The following is a 19,234-nucleotide window of genomic DNA, read 5'->3' on the forward strand; positions in this document are numbered from 1 at the left end:
TCAGGTTACTAAAAGGCACCCGGAGGCTAACTCCCTCTCGGCCAAGCCTGTTCCCCTCCTGGGATCTCTCGGTGGTCCTCACGGGCCTCCAGAGACCCCCCTTCGAGCCGCTGGACTCAGGGCCCTCTCTCTCAAAATGGCCCTGCTGATCGCGCTCGCCTCCATCAAGAGGGTCGGGGACCAGCAAGCGTTCTCTGTCAGCGACACTTGCCTGGAGTTCGGTCCGGCAGACACATACATGATCCTAAGACCGTGACCAGGCTACGTGCCCAAGGTTCCTACTACACCCTTCAGAGATCAGGTAGTGAACCTGCAAGCGCTGCCCCGGGAGGAGGCAGACCCAGCCCTTTCGTTGCTGTGTCCAGTACGTGCTTTGCGTATCTATTTGGACCACACGCAGAGCTCTAGACGTTCTGAGCAGCTCTTTGTCTGCTTCGGGGGACAGCAGAAAGGGAATGCTGTCTCCAAACAGAGGCTCGCCCACTGGGTTGTCGATGCCATTTCATTGGCTTATCACACCCAGGCCGTGTCCCCCCCCCCTTGCGGGTTCGAGCGCACTCAACCAGAAGTGTTGAGTCCTCTTGGGCACTGGCCAGGGGCACCTCCCTAGCAGACATCTGTAGCGCAGCAGGGTGGGCAACACCTAACACATTCACAAGATTCTACAATCTCCGAGTTGAGTCAGTATCGTCCCGTGTTTTCTCAGGTCCGAGCCCGTAGAACTTGGTAACACGCTGACAAACTGGCTGGGTGAATCACTTGCTCCTAGCGCCCTTTCCCTCAGCCAAGGTAAAATAGTGCGCCTTTGTTCCCAGGAGACCCCATCTCCCAGATCCCTGGTTGATTCCTCTCTAGCCCTCTTGGGTCCGCAGTTAAGCAGAGAAACTCGCCGACCCAAGCCACTACGGGTCTCAATCTACCCTGTACTGGAATAGGTGCTCCACAGGTTAAGGCCTCCTGTTCGGACTCCCCCTGTGTGTAATTTACGCAGTACTGTCCCCTCACGATCGGACTCCCGTGTCTCCCTTAGGCAGTTCCAGCTGCCTCGGTCGCCGTACTGTAGCAACTCCCCCCTCTACGAGGCTGGATCTACCACCGCGCCAACTTTCCCACATAGGACCTAAGCGGCCATGTTATATATTCACCACCTTTACCTCCCCTGCAGGGTAGGTGTGGTCTCCGCAGGGTCTTCTCCCCCTGAAAGAATAGGAAACGGGGTAAGACTCCCTTCCCTTAATGCATGTAAGGGTCCCGGCCGTAATTGCTCTATGCGAGAAACATAGAGAGAAAAGAGGCCCAGCCAGGCTTGGCAAGCATCAACTTGTTCCCCTCACTAGGGTAACCAGAAGGATTCTGATGACTTTAATGGGGCATCGGGGAAGGGTACGTGCAGCCTGATACAGCTGGTCGCGTTTGCACGTAAGAATACCTGCCCGCTCCTGTATCAGAAGCTCAGTGCATGGCATGATTGAAGTGGGACCCCTAATGTCGCTTCTCCGACACAACGTGGAGAGAGCGACAGAAGGGGAATGTCTAGGTTACATATGTAACCTCCGTTCCCCGATGAAGGGAACGAGACGTTGTGTCTTCCCCGCCACGTCGCTGTGCTGAGCCACTGTTGTGGCCGGCCCATTTCCATCATTTCATTGGCCTGTTTTCATAGAACAGAGGCATATATCGGCGCTCAAGAGAGACCCCTAGTGTCGCTTCCCCTACACAACATCTTGTTCCCTCCATCGGGGAACGGAGGTTACATATGTAACCTAGACGTTCTTGTGACTGTGCTAATATCAGACAATCATCTATATAATTCAGAATGCGGATGCCCCGGAGTCGCAAAGGAACCAGTGCTGCATCCATGAACTTCGTGAATGTGCGGGGTGACAGGGCTAGGCCGAATGGAAGAACCTGAAATTGGAAAGCTTCGCCCCCAAAACCGAACCTCAGGAACTTTCTGTGTTGTGGCAGAATTTCTATATGAAAATATGCATCCATGAGATCAATCGTGACCAACCAATCGTGATGTTGGATTTGAGACACAACCATCTTGACAGTTAGAACTTGAACGCCCTGACTGAGTGATTCAAGCCTCGAAGGTCTAAAATCGGATGCAACCCCCCACCCTTCTTGGGAACCAGGAAATATCTGCTGTAGTAACCTGACTCTTTCTCTGGAAGGGGAACATGTTCTATGGCTCCTTTGACCAAGAGATGTTGCAGTTCTTTCCACAGCAGACATACTTGTTCTGGTTTTACGGTAGTGGAGACCATGCAGTTGAAACATGGAGGATGGTGATCAAATTGAATTCTGTAGCCTTTTTCTACTGTTCTTAGAACCCACATAGAAACACCTGGCAGTAGCTTCCACGCTGCCAGGTTCTCTAAGATGGAAATCAATTTTGACACTTCATGTTGAGGGGATGTCGAGTATTCTGCGTCCTGGACTAAGGCAGGAAGCAACGGAACACCCAACATTTTGCTGGAAACCTCTAACTCCCGAAACACCAGAGGTGGGAATGGAGAGGTTTCGTGGGGGTATCGGATAGGTACAGGTGAATATTTCACGCACCCTGACCTGAGGGGGGCTACCCCCACGAGCCTGGGTGCAAAACCATCAGGGTTTTCACTTTTTAGAGATAACTGCCCTGAGGGCAACGAACCGGCCCCAATCTCTACAAGGGGGAGCACGATTTGCCACGCTTTGTTTGTAAGCCTCCCATCTAGAAGGACTGTGGCAGGGCTGGGTGGCCGACGGCCCCTTCCCCTGAATGCAGCGAGGAAGGAATTGCCGAAGGCCTCCTCATGACTCTTCGCCTCCAGGAACCTGGTGATAACGGAGTTCATAGCATCACCAAGTATGCCAGAAGGTTTTGTGGGGAGAGTGGGTCTTTTCAGCGATGAGCCAGGCGAGTGTCTCTTCTACCGGCAGCATTACTGAATACCCCCGTGCCTAAGCACCCACGATAGTCGAATATGTCAACATCGAGGGTACGAAGACACGGGAAGTATAAGGTTTCCTCCATAAACAAGAGAGCTCGTCAAGGAGGTCATCAAACAACAGAAATCTGTCCTCCAGTTTGGAGCGCTTGGGGTCTCTTGTTTGCGTGGCCAGTCTAATTGAAGCCTTGCTACCGCATGAGTAACTACCTAGAGTAAATCCTCCGTCACTTTATTATCATGTGTGGAATGCTCAGAGGTGGGTTGCTCGAAGTCTGCATCCTCAAGAGATTCATGGTCCCCCTCATGAAACGAAGAGGCGCCGAAGTGCGCTTCAGGATCACGGAAGGGACCAGCTGGATCTGGGGAGAGAGCGAGCGATAGGGACGGACCCGTCTCTCCCTCCTCAGCCAGATCCATACGAGAGCCCCACGATGTAAGTGTGGGTGCTGTCTCTCGGAAGTAAGCAAGATGAGTGCAAAGCATTTTGACTGAGAACAGATCGCAATGCTTGCACCCGCCCCGCCCCAATGCAAGAGCAGCATGGTCTTCCCCCAAACACACAAAACAAAACTGGTGTGTGTCCCTCTCAGTCATAGAGCGTAAACATGGGAACACACTTTTTTTTTTTTTAAAGACAGGTTTCTGCGCACTGCCTAACAATTCTAACTCCTAACAGAGGAAAGTAGAAAGTTCTAACAGGCAAGAAGCACAACACACAAAATGATCTGTAGACAAAAGATCTGATGATGCGCCTGTGGCGCATCTATTTATAGCCCCTTGCGCATCCTGATGATGTCACCGGCAGAGGCTATACATTTTGTCAATTTCATTGACGTGTTGCACATATTCACAGCTGGTCACACCTAAAGACGTTCCCAAAGCGCTAAATCAGCGCAGCATCAAAGTGTAGCTTTTGATAGGGAATGTGTGCACAGGGGTGGCAACAGTGGCCCGAGCCCTAGGCCCTCAAGGTGTAACATTATGCAGAGATGAGAGGAAATAGATCTAATCGCAGGCTTTTTTTAGTGGTAACAAAGAAGAAGCTGACAATATCAGAGGAATACAAAGAACTAAAGATGCACATTTAATATTACGTCTTAGCATACACACATAAGAACAAGAACTGAAAATTAGTGCATGAAACTAATGAATATAATATCAGCATCAATAATATTCAAATTGACCGGGTTCCAAATACCAATGATGATGAATAGTGAGCTGAAACCCTATCACAAAGTGGACAAAAACAGGTGCACAGTGGACTGGTAAAATGTGAATATGAAGAAGTTGTTTATTTGTTTGTTTGCTTGTGACTAACATTGGGAATTGAACAGGTCTTTGTTTGGCTTTTTAAGAAGACTCAAGTGTGAACCCTTAGTAGTCAAAGTCTTTTGTAGCCAGTAGAACATGCACAAGATATTACCAAATTTTTGTCAAAAATGGAGACTGCCAGCACTGAAATGTCTTCACATGTGACAATGTCATTGGACTTAATGTGTGATTTTTAGGAGTAAAAAACTATATTTATAACTATAAATGATATAGGAATTTAGTGACAGATGCTCACCTTTACTAAAGTGCCTTTTTCTGTGCAGTTCAATTCATTTTTTAATGCCTCTCTTTCTCTTTTCATCTGGTCTCGCATCTTTCTCTCATTGGCCTCCTTTTCTGTGATTTCTCTTTTGTATTGCTCTTTCCTTTCATTAAATTCCTCTTCTCTTCTCTTCTTCTCTTTCTCTTGATTCTGTCTCTCTTCCTCCATCATCTTCATCATTCTCTCTTTCTCTTCTTCATGTTTGATCAAGAGTTCTTCTCTCTCTCTGTTCAGTTGTTCGACTCTCTCCATCATTATGTTCATTTGTTTTTCTTGTCGTTCTCTCTCCATCTGTCTGAACATCTTACATGAGTAGTAACTGTCTCCGTTTGCTGTCACCATGACGTCTATTTTCTCCAGTAGATCAGAAACCTGTGTGCGATCTCTAGTCTCATTATTATTGAACACATGGAATCTGTTTCCACATTGTTCAATCAGATTCATCAAAGGAGTTACTGGTTTTCCCAGCCACTGTTCAATGGTTTTATTCTTCAGATAATCTCCTCTGGTGAAGAGAATCATTGTGTACATTAAAGAGTTTTCTCCAAACGTCTCTTGAATGATCTTCACTGATTTCGCCTCCTCTTGAGTGAATCGTTGTCCTAAATTCAACACAATAATGAACACATGAGGTCCTGGCAGTATCATTGAGATGCAGTTAGTGATTTCTCTCTGGATGTCTTCATGACTGAGTTCAGTATCAAACAGTCCAGGAGTGTCAATCACAGTGATGTGTCTGCCGTTGATCTCTGCTGTTTCTTTCTGACACTCTTTAGTAATTGACTGTTGAGACGCTTCTGCTACAAATGCTTCTCTTCCTAAGATTGTGTTTCCTGTTTCACTCTTCCCAACTCCAGTTTTTCCCAGCAGCACAATCCTCACATCATCTGTGTTCTCTGTTGAAAATGAATGTATAAAAGAGGTAATGTGCTTGTGTTACAGCCTATTTACACAAAGTTAAATGAAAACAATTATGCATCAGGAATATTGTATATATCTACAAATTCCAATGTAAATCTTCTTAATCCACTCCACACATGGTGGTTTTCACAACAAAATAAGGACAATGATGAAGGAAGTTCTGAGACTGTGGCCTTCATCAAGGAAGATTAAAGAGGCTAGTGTCTTGTGGTTATACTCTGATGGTGGGAACAGAGTGTAATTTTTTATAATTCTAATAATACAAATTTCATATTTCAAATCACAATAATATTTAAAAGTTGAATGATAATGCATTTTCTAGTATAGTGTTTCCCAACCCTGTTCCTGGAGACGCTCCAACAGTACACATTTTCAATGCCTTTTTAAGCTAACACACCAGATTCAACTCATCAAATTCTCATAGTAGAGATCAAGAGTCAAGTCAATGTTATTTGTACAGCGCTTTTCACAGTAGTTTCAAAGAACATTTTTCTTTTAATTTCTTAAATAGAAGGGTAGCGACACTGTCTAGAGTGTTCAAGAAGGCTGAATTCATATTTTCTGTTACTGTATTGAAATCATCTGCGTTTTTTGGCACACTGACCATATGAGAGAGATCTGGAAGATTATAAGTGATGTTATCTCTAGTGGTCAAGATAATAGTTCTACAACATCAATAGCATGGTGTAGGTTTTGTAGTCTTTGCTAATCGCAACATGCAAGTGATGAGAAAATGATTCCATGCGCTTCACCTTAAAAACTTAAGTCACTGACAACTTCTGGATCACTTCCGGTGAAAGCTTCCATCACTCTCTAATAGACAAAGTGTCAGTTCTCAATGAACTCATCACTGATAAAAAACTGGACATTCTACTAATAACTGAAACCTGGCAAAGAAGACCGATTGACTTTTTTCAACAAAATTAGCTTACTCCACATGGATACAAATATTTGTCTAAACCACAACCTCACGTAAAAGGGGGCAGACTAGCTGTTGTTTGTCGAGATGAGAGCGGTTTTGACTGAATTTCATAATGTCACGTCTTTTGAATATCTGGCTCTCAAGATAGTTGGTGAAAATCCTCTCATTGTGTTATTGATTTACCGACCTCCAAAGTTTCAGCCTCACTTTTCCTCTGAACTTAGTGAAATACTCACTCTTGCCTCACATGTCTCCTCATGTTATTCTGCTTGGTGATTTCAATATCCATGTTGATACTGAATGTTCAAATACAACTGAACTCATGAATGCTTCAATTTAACACAGCATGTGAATTTTTCTACCCTTAACCATGGTCATACACTTGTCAGGTCTTAATAATGTTTCTACAACTGGTACACAAATTGGCATCTCGGATCACAAACTTTCATTTTCACTGTAAGTCATACAAGAAAACTGTGGGATCTTATCGCAACCTACAAGCAATCATTCTCCACCTCTGTCTGTGCACCCTTAGTTTCTGACTCTTCGAAACCGTCCTGTCCTTCAAACATCCTCTCACGTTATAATTCAGCTATCTCAGCTGTTCTTGAAGAGCATGCCCCCATCAAGACAAAGCTGGTGCCCTCTTCTCGCACATCTCCTTGGTTAACCCCTGAACTGCAGGCATTGAGGAGAGTGTGTCGTCGTCTTGAACATTGCTTAGCACTTACTGAACATCAACTGAAGTACAGAGCAGCACTCAACACTGCACGTTCAATGTACTTCTCCTCCATCATCCAAAGGCAAGTTGTAGACCTAGAGCCCTCTTTTCTACGGTGAACAAGCTAATTCACCCGCCACCTCAGGACTCATTTCTGCACTTCATTCAGGATAAAATTGTTTCCATTTATCAAACATTCACGTCAAACATTTCTGAAGATCCTCTGCACGAATGTCTGTCTGAACACCCTAACCACCCTCTCTCCCACTAGCCCATCATCAGTCAGTGATCTAATTTTACATTCACCTTTGAGCCATCTCTTACTTTTGACGTATATCTTCCATATAGGTCACATTGAACGTCTTCGCCCTATTCTCAGTTGAAGGATGCGGAATCACTAGTTCATGCATTCATAACATCACGACTCGACTGCTGTAACTGCCTCTTTACTGGCCAACCTGCTAAAACTATTGCCCAATAAAAAATGCTTCCAAAAATCTGCAGCTAGATTTCTCACTTACACCAAGCATTCTGCACACAGTACTCCCATCTTGTTTCGTCTTCACTGGCTGCCTGTCTCATGCTGTATTAAGTTTAAAATCTTCTCTTGACTTCGCTCTCAATGATCTAGCACCTTGTTATATATGTGATCTGCTGCTTCCATACATGCCAGCACGCACTCTTTGTTCTTCTGATTTCAAATGGTTGGCTGTCCACTTTTGGTTGGAGATCCTTCAGTGTAGTTGCACCTAAACTGTGGAACTCTCTACCTCAGAGCCTCCATGACATCTCATCAATTTCTATCTTTAAATCTCATCTTAAAAAACACCTTTTCTCAGCACATTCTCTGTCTATTACTGATTGATGTTTTATTTCCCTTTTGTAATTGATATTGTAACTTCTGTTGAAATGTATATTAATGTATTTGTCCTGTTATATATATATATATATATATATATGGAATGTAAAGTGTCCTTGAGCTTGTGGAAAGGCGCTATCTAAATATAACATTATTATTATTACAATTATAATAATAATAATAATTATTATTATTATTATGATGGCGACACGGTGGTGCAGCTGTTAGCACTGTCAGCCTCACAGCAAGAAGGTCGTGGGTTCAAAACCCTGGTTGCCCCGCCTTTCTGTGTGGAGTTTGCATGTTCTCCCCGTGTCTGCGTGGGTTCTCTCCGGGTACTCCGGCTTCCTCCCACCATCCAAAAGACATGCAGGCTAGGTTAATTGGTGTCTCCAAAAAAATTGCCCTAGGTGTGGATGTGGAGTGTGAGTGTGAGTGTGAGTGTGAGTGTGAGTGTGAGTGTGAGTGTGAGTGTATGTCTGTCTATGTGTGGCCCTGCGATGGACTGGTGACCTGTCCAGGGTGTCCCCCGCCTTTCGCCCAATGTTAGCTGGGATAGGCTCCAGCCCCCTGCGACCCTGTACACAGGATAAGCGGTTGACGATGGATGGATGGATGGATGGATGGATGGATGGATTATTATTATGTGTAAAATAATGGGTTGAAAAAAATTATAATTAGTTGAAATAGCTTGTAAATCCACATTGATTTAACTTAAAACATTAAGGCAGCAGTTCAAATTAAGTTAAGTTAAAGTAGATGTATTTTTTATAGTGCTGTGGCAGTATTGCTATGTTATCATCATCAATTTCATGTGACAGGATTAAATCTAATGGATGGTTATGGAGCTGGTCCTGTCACATTTTTTTTCTAACCCTAACAGAGCTAAGGATGTTGACAAATGATTATCCCAGTGTATCATTTTCATTATCTATGTGAATTTTAAAGTCATCAACAATCAAATCTTTATTAATAGCTCTGCTGCCATTGGTGTATGAGTGTGAGTGGGAATGTGTGTGTGAATGGGACACAGTGTAATGTCCTTTGGTAACCTCTAAGGTTAAAAATGGCGCTATAGAAGTGCAGACCATTTACCATTTATCTACCATAACTTCTAAATTAGACAAAAAATCTGCAAGGAAATCTGTATAGGGCCCTGGGGGTCTGAAAAAATTATCAAGAACAAAAGACAGCAGAGTGGTGATGTGGGCGTGGCCAAGCAACATCTGTGGAGAGTGAGGCCAGGGGAGATGAGTAGTGAATGATATCCACCTGTACTTGACACGTCTTGTGTTTCAGTCTTCAGATCTCCAGAGGAGTGACAGGGGCATTTAAGAAGAGGGGATGGTGGCAGACAGGGAGAGAGACCCAGCCGACAAGCTGTTTATGTGTTGGCCAGTTGCGGTGCACTAAAAAGCTGTTTTGTTTGCCCCCTTTTTTGTTGGAAAGCTAGTCTATTTTCGTTATCGCTACTAAGCTATCTATTTTGATTTTAAATAAAGTGTGCTTCCAGTGTTGGAATCGCCATCTTCCTCCCTTCCGCTTCCTCATTTCCATCATTCCCTAGGAGCTAAGGGATTTGTTAAATTGTTGCCAAAACCCGTACCCAAGGGAGTTGTTGTCATGGAGTTCTCGCCATTGGGTGACATCAAGTCTCTCGCTAACACCCACCAGACACAACACCAGCCCCACCTTGAGCTTCATGCAGTACAGAAACAATGGTTTGAGGCACATTTGTGAGCCTATGCGGAGGACCGATGGGTGTTAAAAGAGCTTGCTGCTGCAGGGTGTACTCCAGCAACAACACCGGCCATGGAACGGATCACTATTGCCAAGATGGGCCCCAAGGATGACCAGTGAGTAGTCTACCTGCTGCCACTCTTGTCAGATGTGGTCCAGGTCACAGCCCAAAAACAATCTGTGGCTAACCTGCTGGAGTACTCGGACCTGAAGCAGGCCATTCTGCAGCAGGTCAGTCGGAACGCAGAGCAAAATTGTCAGCGCTTGCGGCCGAACAGTTCATTGACCAGCTTTAATTTTTTCATTTTAAATTTAAATGTTTTATTTAAACCTCCAAGGCGCCCTCCACATTCCAGTCGTTGCTAACAACCCTCCCTCTCCATTCCCTCCCTCTCTGTGTCTGATCCCCTTTTATACCAGGTTGGAGAATTCGTGGGCGCAGGTGTGAGGGGAAAATCTGGGCTGGTATGTTGGCACTGTGAGGAGCCAGGCCACTTCAAGGACAAATGGCAGGCAATGGATGTGTGGGTGTTGGTCCGGATCCCCTACTCATCATATGACACCCCCGATCAAGCAGGGATGTACCAGATACCTGTGAGCATTCAAGGGGGTTCCAAGTGAGTGTAAGAGTTATTGTCCAATTTCCCTGATCCAGCTAGATGCTAAAATATTGTCAATAAGTTTGGCTAACCAATTAAGTAAAGTTATGACATCTCTTATACATATACAGTAGATCAGGCGGGGTTTATTTGGGTGGTTGATCTTCTGATAACATTAGGCGTTTCATCAATATAATGTGGTTAGTGGCGACTGATCAGACTCAAGTCATTGCCATTTCACTTGACACCAAAATGACGTTTGATATATTAGAATGAGTTTATCTTTTTAAGATTTTGTAAATATACTGGTTCGGGATTGCTTAGCGGCCGTTTAAACAAATGGATTAATTTCAGATTAATTTACTCTAGATAGCGGCACACCCAACAGGGTTGTCCTCTTTACCACTTATTGTTCTGTCTTACCCTGGAACCATTAACAGCCATGATTACAAAAGAAGATGATTTTTTCCAGGGGCGATTGTGGGTGTTGTGGTGCATAAGCTTTTGCTTTACAAAAATCTTTTTTTGAAAAAAAGGGGGGGCCGTGGCTCAGTTGGTAGAGTGGGTTGACCACTAATGGCAGGGTTGTTGATTCGAATCCTGGTCCACATGACTCCACATGCCGGAGTGTCCTTGGGCAAGACACTGAACCCCAAGTTGCCCCAATGGCAGGCTTGCACCTTGCATGGCAGCCCTGCCACCATTGGTGTATGAAGGGGTGAATGTGTCACAGTGTAAAGCGCTTTGAATACCGTTAAGGTTAAAAAGGCACTATATAAGTGCAGACCATTTACATTTATCTATGCCTTGCCTCCACAGAATTATTCATTCCTTTTCTAAGTTTTCAAGATACAGAGTGAATTGGTCTAAATCAGAAGCTTTGGCTCTGACAGCATACTGCCCGGTAACAGAGTTAATTTTGAATAAAAATGTTTGAGCATTGTGGGTAGATGGGCTTCATTACATTTATCTATTACTGGGAAGGTCAATGTTATTAATATTAAATGTTTTCCAAAAGTCAATTACCTGGTACAATCTCTCCCTATAGATGTCCCTCTCTCATTTCAAGCAATTAATAGCATAGCGAAGACAAAGATGGGCTAGTCCTACCCAAGTTTTATTATTATGCATTCAGTCTCAGACATTTGGCTCATTGTTTGCATCCATCTGAGAGAGCCCCTCCCTGATTTTGTATTGAACAAATGAAATTAATTAAACAAAAGATTCTCCTCCCGGCCCTCCACCGGGGACGGAGTGGTCTTACCATCTCTGGAGCTAACATCTCGGGCTCTGGGTCGACTGTCTCAGGAGCGCCTGGGAGCCTTCTGGGTCCGTGAGACGGGGGGCGTCTGCTTCCTGCGGGGCGCTCGACGCGTTGGCTGAGAGCTGGGCCCAGGTTGAGGCAGAGCAGCTGTTGCCTCTTCGCAGGGGGACGCCCTCGGTGAGCAGACGGGGCATGGCCCATGGTGGCAGACTTGCGGCGGGGCAGGATATGAGAAATGGCCTCCATCTGTTTCTTCACCGTGGAGAACTGCTGGGTAAAGTCCTCGATGGTGTCGCTGAAGAGGCCGAACTGGGAGACTGGGGTGTCGAGAAAGCAAATCAGATGACGTTCCTGGACCACGAGCATGGCCATCGCATGCCCGAGTGACTGTGCTGTGACCTTTGTGGCTCTAAGGGCAAGGTCGGTCACTGAGAGCAGTTCCTGCAGCACATTGGGATCAGGGCTACCCACATGCAGCTCTTTGAGCGCCTTGGCCTGGTGGACTTGCAGGAGGGCCATGGCGTGCAGGGCGGAAGCGGCATGTCCAGTGGCGATGTAGGCCTTCACTGTCAGCGAGGATGTTGTTCTACAGGCCATAGAAGGGAGCACAGGGTGACCCTGCCAGATGGTAGGGTTTCCGGGACACAGGTGGAGCGCAACAGCCCTATCCACCGGGGGAATCGCCGTGTACCTGTGGGCCACTCCGCCGTCGAGGGTAGTGAGAGCGGATGAGTGAGTGGCTTTGTGACGGGTGGAGAAGGGTGCTCTCAACAGTGACGTGAGCTCATTATACACCATGCTGTCGTGGGGTTGCTGGCCCGAAGGCGGCAGCCCAGGGGAGTCATCCGCGTCAGACGCCGCGCTCTCCGATGCAGCGGCGAGCTCATCCACTTCGAGCTCCAGAGGATAGGCAGGCTGGCTGTGAGGCGCTGTTGCCTGGAGCACGGACGGGAGTCAACGAGCGTGCCGGGGGATGGGTGGTCCAAGGGGGGTACCCGACAGAGCTGCACACGCTGCCATCCCCAGATCGCTTCCAGTGCCACCTGCACCGTCCTCAATCCCATGGGAAGAAGGAGCAATGCGGGGGCGACCACAACGTTGCCATGGTCATGCCCTCGCAGTGAGAGCATGAACCATCCACAAACGCGGCCTCGGTGTGATCGCTGCCCAGACACACGAGACAACGCCTGTAGCCATCTGAAGCAGGGAGCACTCCAAGAACTACATGGGGCGGAAAGGCATCTTTAGAAAGATGCGTCCTGAAAAGGACGTTCAAAGCCGGTGTGTATTGCTCTTTTAGTGAAAAATATACTCTTTTAGAGGATTCACTCTTTTAAATAACTCTCTTAGAGTTTGGTTTCTGCACTGTCGAAGCGCCCAGGGGCAAATTGCACTACCGTGCAAGAAGGAGAAATAGCCACTGTAATGCGCCGTCAATCCAACAGCATGCAGAGCGTCAGAGGAATACTGGAACTGGTGTGACTGAGCAAACAGCACGCACAACCATCGGCTCCGAAGAAATTTTCGGAATGAACTCATAGTATTTCCTCACCTTTATACCCGTATGTCCGGGGGCGGGGTATGCAAATACTAGCTGCCAACTTCTCATTGGCCTTTTTTCATAGCTCATAGGTATATTCGGTGCTCAAGAGAGACCCCTAGTGTCGCTTCTCTGACACAACGTCGAAGAGAGCGACAGATGGGGAACACTTGTTCTTAACTGTACCAAGTTATTCGCTGTAGAAGATGATGCAACAGTACATCCATGGAGAGTTAAATTACATTTTCTAACTTTTTATTTTTACAGGTTTTTGGTCCAATAATTAGTAATAATTTTTGGCCTTCCAATCTTTGATTTCATTGATACACTCTGCTTGTCATGCTCCAGTGAGTTTGCTAGTTTGTAATTTCACAGGCTTGAGCAGCATGCAAGTTCAGCATTTCCATGAGAACATTATTTGTATCCGGGGGAATGCTGTCCATACCACTGATTAGCGTTCTGAGCAACACCTGTTCTCCTCTAATTCACTCCCTTCTTAAGCCTGTCATGTTCTCAGTATCTGTAAAAGATTGTTGAGTACTAACCTCACTCTCTCTGCCTAGTTGGTCCTGTCTCGTGTATGATTTGGTTACCTACGTGCCGGGTGTGTGGTTGTCTTCCAGTTTTTCTATGTGTCAGCTGGTCTTCCACGGAGGATACCTTGTCTCTACCCACGTTTCGGGAGCAAAATCATCCATCTCAGCTGGGCGTTGTTTGCACTTCACTAAGGTTACACGGAGGATTCAACTAATCTGTTCCTGACTTCCACAATGCACACACTGAGCGGCCGCAGTGCACACCAGTGCTGCTGCAGCCGGTGCCAGGATATTTGACATTACACAACCCAGTGACTGCTCATATTTGTTGTTAATAAATCCTTTGAACTGTTCCTCTACTCTTGGGTCTGTTTGTTCCCACAATTGTTCGTTACACTGCTAATTTGGAGAATTGTGAATTTTCGTTGGGTTTATAAGAAATATAAAGTTGGGTATCGGCATAACAGTGGAAACTTATTCCATAATTCCTGATAATATCTCCCAAGGGAAGCATGTATACGGAGAAAAGTAACAACCTTAAAACTGATCCCTTTGGCACTGCATACTTAAATTTAGTTTGATTCGATGTTTATAACAATAACCTGGGGGAGTATTAAAACGAATATATTCCAGTTTAAGCAAGGTTTCAGTCAAACACACTGCATCCAAACTTTTATCTATAATAATTTAATTTACATTGTGTTTTGGTAGAAAAAGATTTAATGTTTAGTAGCCCTACCTTTATATGATAATATTTTTAAGTTTGAACTAAATACACATTTTCTAAATTATTTAGTCAGAGTTTTGTGTTTGGTTGTTTGGTAGTAACAGACACAGACTCTATATGTTATAGGTGATACAGTAGTCTCTATGTGTTGTAGTTTGGGTGACCTGTATGATGTCTCAAGGGAGCTAGCAGACATTTGGATTAATCCATGTGTCTGCTAACTGACCTGGGCCCCAGTTAGTCAAATGCTATAATAATATAACTCTTAATGCTATGAGCCAAATTACTAGAGAGGAGAGTGTCACCATCCCTGTAGGGATGGATTCTGTCTCTCTTTAGCAGGTCAGGTCTACCCCCAAAATTCTTCAAATTGTCTATAAATCCTATGCTATTCTCCAGAAAACACTCAGACATCCAGCCATTCAGTGACACTAATCTACTATAAACCTCGTCACCTCATTGAGCAGGGAGGGGGCCAGAGCATGTTACAGTGTCTGACAAACTCTTGTAAGTTCACACACCTCTTTAATTTTATCTTTAGTGATCTCTGACTAGCGAAGCCAGACATCATTGGTGCTGGCCTGAATAACAATTTTAGAATATCTACATTTAGTATTAGACAGAACTTGTAAATTTGATCTGATGTCAGACACTCGAGTCCCAGAAATGTATTTAACAATGGTGGCTGGAGTCTCTATTTCCATGTTCCATACCATAGAATCACCACTTATTAAGGCTCTTTCATAATTCTCAGTGGGTGCATCACTGAGTGGGGAAAATCGATTGGAAATCCTAACAGGAATGGGAGAGTGGTGTCACTTTGCTGAGTAAGTATGCCGCCAAGACGTCACTCAAATTCTGCTGCAGGGGCTCTTCAGCCGGATCCAAAGTGTGTGTGTGTTGCTCGCTGTATGATCAATCATCAGATGTTTGAGATTGACACAATAATCTATGTAAAACAAGCAAGATGTAGACAACCGGAAAAAAGAGAGAAAATGGGTTTGCGCGGTAAAATACACCCAGTTTAAACAGTAGAAAAGTGGAAACACCTGAAGCACACAGTAAATTGGCAAATGATAAAATGATGAACATAAATAAGCAAGAATAAGCTATGCTATTCAGGCTTGCAAGCTACAAACACAGACTTGTGCAGTGTGCTGGCAGCAACCGGAATAGGACTAGAAGACAAAGGAGGATACAACCAATTGTTAGTACAGAAGAGCCGTTGGGAAACATTATTCCAGATGGCTCATTATAATCTGATGGCAGGTCACTTAGGGCAGGAAAAACACTAAACCATCTGTGGCCTGTTTCTATTGAACGGGCATTTGCAGGGATGTTTGCAGGTGGTGTGTGGCATGCCGTGAATGTCAGCTGGTGAATCATGTGGCCACCCCAAAAGCACCATTGCACCCACTTCCATTGATTGAGGTCTCTTTCGAAAGAATTGCCATGTCAGGCCATTAGAGCGGACAGCATGCAGGCATTGCTTTGTGTTCATTCTGGTGGTCTAAACAATGCGATATCCGGAAGCAGTGCCTCTGTGCAATCTCAGCATGAAGTGTTGAGGAGGCACTCTTCAGAGTAATCTCCCAAGTGTGGATTCCGAAATAAATTCTTTCTGATAAGGGCTCTACATACGTATATGTACATTATGCAAACTGTACGAATTGTTGGGGATTAAAATTATTCCAGTGTTAACCAAACGAATGGCTCGGTCGAGTGATTTAATCAGACCCTAAAGAATATGATTCGAAAGTTTGTGCACAAAGACACTCGAAATTGGAAAAAGTGATTCAGGCCCCAATTATTTGCAGTTTGAGAGGTTTCGCAAGAATCCACGGGGTTCTCCCCAATTTAATTATTTTACGAGCATCAACAGTGTGGTGTGCTCAACATCCTATGGGAAAATTGTGAGGAGGAACCTTGAAACATCAAAAACTAAATTCAATAACTTTTTGACCTGAGAGCAAAACTCCACATACTGTGGCAATTAACACAGGAGAATTTACTCTAGGCTAAAGAACGTCAAAGCCGGCTGTATAATAAATAATAATAATAATATAAATTCCTTACATTTATATAGCGCTTTTTGAGGCACTCAAAGCGTTATACATAGTATAGGGGGCTCCAGTGTGCAGCATCCACCTGGATGATGCAACAGCAGTCATAGTGCACCAGTACGCTCACCACACACACCAGCTATAATAGTAGCACATGCAATGGGAATTTACACTGGAAGATAAAGTCCTTGAATTGCTCCACACATCAAGCTCTAAATTACTGAGCAAGTCCCAAGGACTCTTTGAGATCACACGGTGAGTTGGGGAAATCAATTATGAGGTGAAATGAACAGATAGAGGTGGGGCAAGTCAGATTTACCACCTCAACATCCTAAAATCATGGAGAGAGGCGTACCTGTGACTTACCATTGCCGGTAAGTCACAGGCAATGGTAAGTCTGCCTTACATCCCATTGTAAGGGGATGTAAGGCAATGGTAAGTCTGCCTTACATCCCTTCCGGAGAGGGAGGAGCTCAAACCAGATGTGAACATAAAAGCCACAGATCGATTCACCTGTGTCACTTGTGGAGACCACATCTCACCATCACAAATCTAAGAGTTTGCCAGGTTGCATGGAGAATTCTTAGACTTTTTCCAGCCTCTTCCCAGTCATACGAGAACCATATCGAAATGACCCCAGGGGTAGTGGTATGTTGTCCCTACCCATTAAAAACTTATCAGGAAGAATTAAATGCCATGCGAGTCCCACATTGATTGGGCCAGCCCGGTGGTGCTGGTTCCAAAGAGTGACAGCTTGGTCCGGTTCTGTTTGGATTATAGTAAAGTCAATGCGGTGTCTAAATTTGATGCGTACCCAATGCCTCAAATTGATGAAATGCTTGATTGTTTAGGAGTGGTTTGCTTTTATTTGACCCTGGATTTGACAAAGGGATATTGGTATGATGTTGGCACTCCAATGTCCAGTGAAAATACTGCATTACTGCAATACTTCCACACAGTTTTGGGTACAGCAATTTCCTTTCTTTTGGTTTGTTTGGGGCCCTGGCCACATTTCAGTGGCTCATGGACAGAATCCTCAGACCACATGCAGCTAACACCTCTGCCTATCTAGATGACATCATTATTTACAGTAATGACTGGCAGCGGCACCAGCAGCATCTGAGAGCTGTCCTGAAGTTGTTAAGATGGGTGGGACTCACGGCAAACCCTAAGACTGGTAGAAGTACTGTATCTGGGCATCCACTAGGATCATGGACGGGTGCGGCCCCAAATTGTTAAGACTGCAGCAATTGCAGCCTGCCCGACACCTAAGACCAAAAAGGAGGTGAGACAGTTCTTGGGGCTGATTGGCTATTACCGTAGGTTTGTGCCTAAGCATTCTACCGTTGCCAGCCCGCTGACTGATATTACTAAAAAGGAGGCACCAGATCCGGTCCAGTGGAACGTGTCAGAACGCGTTCACACAGGTGAAATCTGTGCTTAGCGACAGGCAGTTATTGCACTCTTCTGACTTCTCTCTCTCTTTTATCTTGCAGACAGATGCATCGGACAGGGGGTTGGGAGTGGTACTGTTCCAGATGTTGGAGGGGGAGGAGCATCCCATGCTGTAAATTAGTCACAAACTCTTACTGAGTTAGACTAAGTACAGCATGATAAAAAAATGTTTGGCCATCAAGTGGGCGGTCCTCAATCTCCGCTACTATCTGTTGGGGCATGCTTTCACCCTCTATTCGGACCATGCCATGCTCCAGTGGCTCCATCGCATGAAGGATGCCAATGCACAGATCACCCATTGGTATCTAGCTCTCCAGCATTTTAAGTAAGAGGTGGTCCACAGGCCAGGGGCACAGATGGTTCTGGCGGATTTCCTCTCTAGAAATGGATGGGGAGTATGTCACAGACCAGATGGCTCCATGGCCTGAGTCGGGCAATAGGGGATATGTGTGATGGGACGTGGCTGTGCGACGTCTGTGGAGATTAAGGCCATGAGTGGAAGAATGGTAAGGAGCTGGGTTTGCAGTGAGAGCTGGGAGGCATAAAAGGGCAGTCTGAACCACCAGAGGGGAGAGAAAGAGACACACGAGGCTGTCAGTGTGTGTTATTGTGTGTGAATTGCTGTGCGCATTGAAAAATGCTTATCAAAATAAATATAAAAGAACATGGACTGATTACTTGGCTCCTGCTTCCTCATTCCCTTGATACGAAGTCAAGTCAAGTCAAGTGGTTTTTATTGTCGTATATACAGTTAGTACAGTACACAGCGAAATGAGACAACATTCCTCCAGAACCATGGTGCTACATAAAAACAACATAGGACAAACACAGAACCAAATGAGACTACACAACTAAATAAAAATACCTATATAAAATACCTATATATACCTATATAAAGTGCACGTGCAAACATGTGCAAAAAGTACGGGACAGTACAAGAAATGTCTGACAATGAACAGGACAATAGGCACAGTGAGAGATCAGTACACAGTAGTGCAAAAAGATGACAGTTTCTAAAAACGTAAACATAACATACTATGAGATAGTGTTCTATGCACATAGCAGTTATTGAGGTAGCAGCCAGTTATAAAGTGCAACTCAGGACACGTGTGTGTGTGTGTGTGTGTGTGTGTGTGTGTGTGTGTGTGTGTGTGTGTGTGTGTGTGTGTGTGTGTGTGTGTGTGTGTGTGTGTGTGTGTGTGTGTGTGTGTGTGTCAAACCAGTCTCTGAGTATTGAGGAGTCTGATGACTTGGGGGAAGAAGCTGTTACACAGTCTGACCGTGAGGGCCCGAATGCTCCGGTACCTCTTGCCAGATGGCAGGAGGGTAAAGAGTTTGTGTGAGGGGTGTGTGG

The 19,234-nt window shown here is 45.1% G+C and overlaps 1 protein-coding gene across 1 annotated transcript in view; it reads right to left on the reverse strand.

Annotated features, from left to right (window-relative positions):
- Positions 1 to 19,234, reverse strand: part of LOC127648265 (interferon-induced very large GTPase 1-like) — a 270,334-nt gene that overhangs the window by 240,587 nt on the left and 10,513 nt on the right. The window contains 1 exon segment of the mRNA XM_052132850.1: positions 4,507 to 5,429. Within this exon segment, the coding sequence (XP_051988810.1) occupies positions 4,507 to 5,429 (923 nt within the window).

The sequence above is a fragment of the Xyrauchen texanus genome, chromosome 8 (assembly GCF_025860055.1).
Source record: "Xyrauchen texanus isolate HMW12.3.18 chromosome 8, RBS_HiC_50CHRs, whole genome shotgun sequence".
NCBI classification, from domain to species: Eukaryota; Metazoa; Chordata; class Actinopteri; order Cypriniformes; family Catostomidae; genus Xyrauchen; species Xyrauchen texanus.